Consider the following 7,500-nt stretch of genomic DNA (forward strand, 5'->3'; position numbering starts at 1 on the left):
ATGACCTTGCTTGCATGACGACTCAACTCATCCCTGCCTCTGTGTTGGCATGTGGAGACAAGTGCAGGCTGTGCGGAGTGAGGAGAGAAATAAGAGCGACGAACTGATATGATGAAAACGTGGTAGAGAAGAGAAGGTTATCTTTTAGTAAAATGATAAATGGGGAATGTGATAAGAAAGGAAGAGATGAAATAAAGTAGCTGGAAAAAAAGTTTGGTACAGTTTATGGGAACCGAGGAGAGGGATAAGGTTAGATTGGTCTGAAGAAGAGGTAGGAGGGAAAAAGGAGGAAGATCATGTTTGAAGAAAAGACAAATAAATAGTCGATGTGATGAGAAAGAAAGAAGCGAAATAGGGAGAATGGAAGAAATCCGGGAAAGGGAGAAGAGAGGATGAGAAGCATGTGGAAGACGTCAAAGGAAGAATGAACAGCAGCAAACTTGTTGATCCTGACGAGGCTGTATGTAGTATGTGCTGTAATCGAACATGCATTGAGAAGAAAATATTATGTTGTTGGAGGGAAGACAAAGAAGAGGAAAAATGTATGACAACATGTAAAGAGAAAGAGGAAAGTAGGAGCAGATCAAGTAGGCTGAGACAGAATAAAACTTTTCTTACTTTATATTAAATCGCATTCCAGTCAAAAATACCAGGTAGTCTGTCGATGTTTTGTTCTTCCGTGGTGTTGCTTTGAAGTAGGTTAGGCAAATCAAGGGAGTATCTTACTTTGTCTTACTTTGTAGCAGTTTTTTTTATGTTTAAGGTATATAGACTTTTAATTGTCAAGTATCATTTGTTGTTTAATCTCTTGTGTACCTTTGAAGTATGTGATATCTATGTGACACCTGACTTTACCTTACTTTAGATCAAATACTCTTTCTCACTTTACTTTAAGCACATTCATAAGTGCCAAGGATGATTTGTTGTTCTTATTTACTCTATTGTGTTGATATGAAGGGTGTGACAGAAACCTAACCTAGATAAAGCAATTACCAGCCAATTATGATATGTTGTTCTTATTTTCTTCCTGTAGTGTTGATATGAGGCGTGTAACAAAAACCAGACCTAGATGGAGCACTTATCAGCAACTCCATTTCATAACCACACAAAAATAAAAAGAAAACATTGAGTCTTGACTAAGCAATACTGACTCCAGTTTAACCAACACTTCAGGAATGTCTGGTAACACCCATATGGATGCCAAAAATAGCCGTGCATCACCCGCCAAAGCTTAACACACACACACACACACACTGCACTCGTTTATATGATTTCAGACGTGATTCGTAAGTAATTCCGTGAATAATAATGCACGTAATCGGCAAGTAATCGTCACACAAAGAAAAGGGAAAAGGGGATGTGAGAAGGGATTAAGATGGTCTTGCAGAGAGAGAGAGAGAGAGAGAGAGAGAGAGAGAGAGAGAGAGAGAGAGAGGAGGGAGGAGCGGTAGGAAAAAAAAAACAGGAAAAAAATGAAGAAGGAAACTCGAGAGAAAATGTAGAAAAGAAAGATTAAAGGAAGAAAAAGATTATTATACAAAAATTAGGAAAGAAGCAAAGAAAGGAGGGAAGAGAGAGAGAGAGAGAGAGAGAGAGAGAGAGAGAGAGAGAGAGAGAGAGAGAGAGAGAGAGAGAGAGAGAGAGAGAGAGAGAGAGAGAGAGAGAGAGAGAGAGAGAGAGAGAGACTGTTTGGCTTTAGTGAAGATATGTGGCGATGGAATATAATGATGTGGTGATGATGTGGTTTGCGGCGACCGGTGTGTGTGTGTGTGTGTGTGTGTGTGTGTGTGTGTGTGTGTGTGTGTGTGTGTGTGCGAGCGTGTGGTTCTGTCAAGGTCGTGCTGGTGTTGACTATGTTGCCAGGCTGTTCTGCCGTTTGCTGCTTGAACGTTATGTACACAGTGACTGGAAAGACAAGACGACAAGGAAAAAAGGAGAGGAAAAGTAAGAGAAAATTTGAAGGCAAAACAGTTAGAAGAGAAGAGAGAAGAGGAGGAGGAAATAAATACAAAAAAGCTAACTGTAGAATGGGGGGGAATAATTGAGAGGAAAATGTATGGAGGAAAAAGAAAGAGAAGGAGGAAATATATAAAAAGTAAAGGAAAGCTGGGAAGAAGATATAGGAAGACAAGACAGAGGAGGAAGAGGAAGAATCTCAGTTACTACCTATTGTAACTTCCTTTCCCTCTTACCATGTGTGTGTGTGTGTGTGTGTGTGTGTGTGTGTGTGTGTGTGTGTGTCGATGTTGTTCTCGGTCATTGTCAGCGACGCGTATCGATAACCTTGAGAAAGAGAGAGAGAGAGAGAGAGAGAGAGAGAGAGAGAGAGAGAGAGAGAGAATTGTAATGGCTAGCAGAATGGAAGTGAGAGGAGGGAAGAACATTATGAGAGTGAGAGTGACAGTGAGAGTGAAGTCCTCCACGGCCAACCCTGCCTCTCACACTTAATGGAACAGAGGCCAGTGAGTGCAGGAGGAAGAGAGATTTCCATGTCACGTGGTCGGCGGGGCGTGTCTCCCACAAGTAGCCGCTGTCAGGCACAAGGATGAAGAAGACAGCCCTGACTGGCGGGGAAACTTAGAGAGGGAAAGTCGAGAAATCGTGTCGTTCAGTTCAGATGAATACTAAACAAGATGGATACAACAATGACAAACTACCACGAGTGCTTCCTGTGCTTGGTAAACTCGGAATTCCCTGTCTGTTCGTGTATTTCCTCCTGTCTTTGCCTTGGACTGTTCAACTTTGGTTTATAATTTTGAGAGATAGAAGTCATAGTAAATGAAGTCATGGAATATTCAGTAAAATGTTTTAGAGTGCATGTAGTTTAATTTTTGTCTATTTATGTTGGCCAGGATTACTCAAACAAAATAATGTGTGTTCGTTAGCAGTTAAAGGGTTAAGAGGCGAAGTAAACAACATATCTTTACAGCTACTGAGGAAAAGGAAAAAGAAGAGACAGAAACATGAAGAACTTTGTTGCTGTGAGCCGGAGCTTCTTCACACTTTACGACATACACCAACACGCAGGATTAAGCGCTGTAGAAACCCATTACAAGCACCAGCAAGGAAAAATAAGATAACCAAACTCCAAGTACATCAACTTGTAAGCGGTATAGTATTTAGAAATGGCTGTAGAGCGAGAATAAATGTCTGGGATTAGGATAGAAGAAATACGATATAAAGATTCTGATATTACTTACACTAATGACAGGGGATTCAGCGTGTATTCATTGAGTAAGTCACGAAATGTGTGAAGAAATGGGTGACTAATTGACTGACACGTGAATTAAGACGCCACGAGGCGCTGGTGTGTTGAGAGAAGTGCGTGTGGATTTGTCTACGGAACCATGAACCAAAGAGCAGTGAAAGGATTAATACCCATGAAAAAAAAAAGGAAGTTATGATAAGTGTTCAGTGTGTGTTTTGGTAGAAAGTGACCTACACTCAGAGAAAGATCTTGTAGAAATGACATAGGTAAACTTCCTCGTAATTACCCCTGTGTGCCATGATAGCAGCTGACCCATGAGCACCATCCAGCACCCAGCACGCGAACCACCCCGGAAACACGAAACCAGGTCAAGTGTGTAGACGTTGTGGGTGGATTGGTGGATGGTTAGTAGGAGGAGGAGGAGGAGGAGGAGGAGGAGGAGGGTGGTGGTAACTCGACCTCTGAATAGAATGCGCTCCACCCCACTGATTATGATGATGATGGTGATTATAGTGGCGATGAGTGTGGGTGTAGGGTGGTGGTGGTGGTAGTGGTGGGGGTGAAGGACAAGGCAAGGCAACTTCACATGATTTCTTAAACATTTCACATCTAGCCTTTTTCTTTCTCCCTTTTTTCCTAATGGATATTGAAGGTACTAGGCCAAGGGTTGCAGAGAGAGAGAAAGAGAGAGAGAGGGGAACATTTTGGGGCCTACCACCTGTCGCTGCTTGACAAAAAAAAGTTCCAAGCGTACGTATAAATAAGTAGGTTACCAGGTAGGTTACCAGTAATATTTCATCCCACACGGTAGTAGTTAGGGAAAGGTTGCGTACAATATAAATAGTTAAGTAGATCGATAGACATATTGCTAGACATGCATAGTTTGGTTGGTAGTTATCGAAAAATTAGTGAGATAGATAAACAGATAGACAGATAGATAGAGAGATATGAAAAGTTATATATATATGGCAATGCATTCTTATGTCAGTACCAAAAATATTTTCATTCAAATAGCTAGGGCTATTTATTCATTTAGGTATTTAGTGTTATCATTTCTCAGGATTCAGGAGGTAGTGCATTTTTTTTCTTTTTAAGTAATAAATGCATGGAAACCACTAGGTAACTTCTTTCTCCTCCCCTCTACTGTGATTTCCCCTTCCCTTCCCCTCCATTCCTTCCTTCCCCTTTCCATCTCTCGCAGCGCCCGCCTCGTAACAGGTAAACAGCCATTGTGCTCCTCACCTTTGAGCGCAGGAAAGACCGAGTCGTGCGACACTGAGCCTGCCACTTAGCTTACGTCTCTGTGGTGAATCAGGCACAACAACGAGCCCCACTTAGCGAGAGCAGACTTCATAACGTGTATTGTCCGCACCTATATGTTTTCCTGGTTTGAATTAGTGGTTTTGAAAGAATAATGGGATGAAAGAAAGGCGTCGTGTTTCGGTCACTGCTCCACCCAAAAAGAGACTTAATTAATTAGTGGGTTGGAGACGTGATGAAAGCCTGAAAAGATTTAAAAACATGAAAAAAGTTTGTAAGAACCGGAAACTTGAGGTCTAATGATTAATCCACCACCACCACCACCACCACCACCACCACCACCACCACCACCAGCTGTGAAATCTTAAAAGAGACGTCTGATGTATTTTTTTTTTTTTTTTTTTTTGTCATTTTTTTACTTGTTAATTCAACAAAGAGTAGGTCACTAGATGTGCTGGAGAGATTTATTTACCTTGAGGCTATGGCGGCGGCGGTGATGGTGGTGATAATTTGTTGAACAGGAGGAGGAAGAGGAGGAGGAGGAAAAGGGAGAAGAAGAAGAAGGGGAGGATTATGCTGTGAAATTTTCAAGTAATGAAGGGTTTGTGTCAAGGTGGGCCTGTATATGAGAGAGAGAGAGAGAGAGAGAGAGAGAGAGAGAGAGAGAGAGAGAGAGAGAGAGAGAGAGAGAGAGAGAGAGAGAGAGAGAGAGAGAGAGAGAGAGAGAGAGAGAGAGAGAGAGAGAGAGAGAGACACACACACACACACACACACACACACACACACACACACACACACACACACACACAGAGAGAGAGAGAGAGAGAGAGAGAGAGAGAGAGAGAGAGAGACAGACAGACACTGGTACAAAAAATACGAAGAGACAGGGAAACAAACAAACCCACAGAAAGAGAGAGAGAGAGAGAGAGAGAGAGAGAGAGAGAGAGAGAGAGAGAGAGAGAGAGAGAGAGAGAGAGAGAGCGTATGACATCCTGCAAGGTATCGACAAAATAAAAATAAAATAGATAGATAGAGGTCAGGGCCAGATTAGACAGCCATCATGCCCTCACCCACCCCAGCCGGTCCTGCCCTGTCGCGCCCCGTCGTCCTGTGACCTTGAGAGAGAGAGAGAGAGAGAGAGAGAGAGAGAGAGACTTGGTTGATTGGACTAGAAGTATGCACCGCCACCGTCACTCTAGTTCTTGTGTCCTCGAGTCCTCATCCTGTCACCTGCCACGCTGATGAGTCCCGGGGTGCACTCTTATTTTCACTCTCACTCTCACTCTTTTTCATCTCTCACTTTCTCTTTTCCTTTCCCTGGATGTTGGTTTTGTGTCTTGCTTTCTTTGCCTCTGTCTCTCGTTCTCGTTCTGGCTATGGCTCTCTCTCTCTCTCTCTCTCTCTCTCTCTCTCTCTCTCTCTCTCTCTCTCTCTCTCTCTCTCTCTCTCTCTCTCTCTCTCTCTCTCTCTCTCTCTCTCTCTCTCTCTCTCTCTCTCTCTCTCTCTCTCTCTCTCTCTCTCTCTCTCTCTCTCTCTCTCTCTCTCTCTCTCTCATTTTCCTTCTTCCAATCCTCTCTGTCTCTTTCGTCTCATTTTATTCTTGGTTTCAGTTAATTGTTCATATTTTCTCGATTTTCTTTTCCTTCTTATTTTCCTTTTCTCTGCAACCTTCCTCGTTCCATCCATCTTCTCTCCACATCCTCCATTTAGTAGTCTACCTTTATCTCAGCACCCTCGTCACCTCCTGTCGTTCCCACAATCCCTTTTCATTAGCCTCAGAGCAGCGGGGAGGCCGAAGCTTTCATCAAATGGAGGGGACGGAAGGCTAAGTTTGCTTAGTTATAGTCTAAGAGTCAAGGGAAGGTCCGCTGCTACCACAACCATCACCACTGCCGCCGCTGCCACCACCACCTGCTTCATTTCTGGCCGGCGGGAGAATGTACAGCCTTGTGCTACCTCGCCTCCGCCGCCGCCGCTGGCTGAGAGGATACATTCACCTGATACATTCACTTCTCCTGCTTCGCTCACCTGCTCCTCGCGTGTAGATTTTGTAGATGTGTAGGAGGCGACTTAGGTTTGGATATTTTATTTATTTATTTTTTTTCTCTATATATATTTTTATTTTTTGGGTTGGGTGTGTTGTGTGGTGATTTTTCTCTGCTATGGGTGTTGTCTCCAACTCTGTGAACTTTGTTTATTATGTATGTGAAAGGTGTTTGCATGGATACGGAAAAATGGATAAAGAGTGGAAGAAGGAATATAATGTACTAGATCTCTCTCTCTCTCTCTCTCTCTCTCTCTCTCTCTCTCTCTCTCTCTCTCTCTCTCTCTCTCTCTTTGACTGGTTGGTGTAAAATGTTTGCTTTAAGACACATACTATAATAGACTTTTAAGATCAATTTTGTCTTCTAATCTGCAAATCTGTTTTAGGTGTTGTAGTATGCATAAGTGGCTACAAAATTAGTAGTGAGTGCTTATTTTTGCTTTTTTTGATTAAGAAATTTGGTCTGTTTTTTTTTTTTTTTTTTTTTGTGTGTGTATGTCTGCTTTCAGTTTGGACAGTAAGGCTTGAAAGGGATTCGTATATTGTTGTTTTTGTATTTGAAAGTTGTCGTAAAGTTTTTCTTTAGAGGAAAAATGTTTACTTTTTTATCATTTCTTTTTATGATTTTCTTTTTTTTTCTGGTTATCTTGAGGTGCTGTGTAAATGTGAGAGACGGAACTGTATGTGTTGTAAACTTTTGCGGTATACTGAAGCTGTCATTGCTTTTCTTTTAATGTCAGTGAGACCGACCCAAGGCAAAGAAAAGGCAATAAAGATAGCCGATCCACATAACTGCTACCTAAAATAAAAAGGAGAAAAAGAAATAGAAGAATTGTACATAATACTTTCTACTTTTCTTCTGAGCGAATATTACTTGTTTCGATCCCACTTATTCTTATTGACTTGTGTTTGCTGAGTTCAGTTTGTGCGTATTGGCCTCTCTTCTTCATTTGGCTGTGATGTCACTTTGGCTGCGTTTGTTGTTGCT

General features: G+C 42.1%; 1 protein-coding gene across 3 annotated transcripts in view; it reads left to right on the forward strand.

Moving 5' to 3' along the window:
• Positions 1–7,500, forward strand: part of LOC123516185 — a 31,442-nt gene that overhangs the window by 7,484 nt on the left and 16,458 nt on the right. The window contains exons 1-2 of one of the 3 annotated variants that reach the window (XM_045275367.1): positions 2,619–2,678; positions 2,930–3,091. The exons of 1 other annotated variant lie outside the window; for it this stretch is intronic. In XM_045275367.1, coding sequence (XP_045131302.1) covers positions 2,634–2,678; positions 2,930–3,091 — 207 coding nt within the window. In that variant the 5' untranslated portion in view covers positions 2,619–2,633. Of the gene's footprint in view, positions 1–2,618; positions 2,679–2,929; positions 3,092–7,500 lie in introns of those variants that run through there. One more of the 3 variants, XM_045275368.1, reaches the window with a different exon arrangement.

The sequence above is a fragment of the Portunus trituberculatus genome, chromosome 40, assembly GCF_017591435.1.
Source record: "Portunus trituberculatus isolate SZX2019 chromosome 40, ASM1759143v1, whole genome shotgun sequence".
Lineage (NCBI taxonomy): Eukaryota > Metazoa > Arthropoda > Malacostraca > Decapoda > Portunidae > Portunus > Portunus trituberculatus.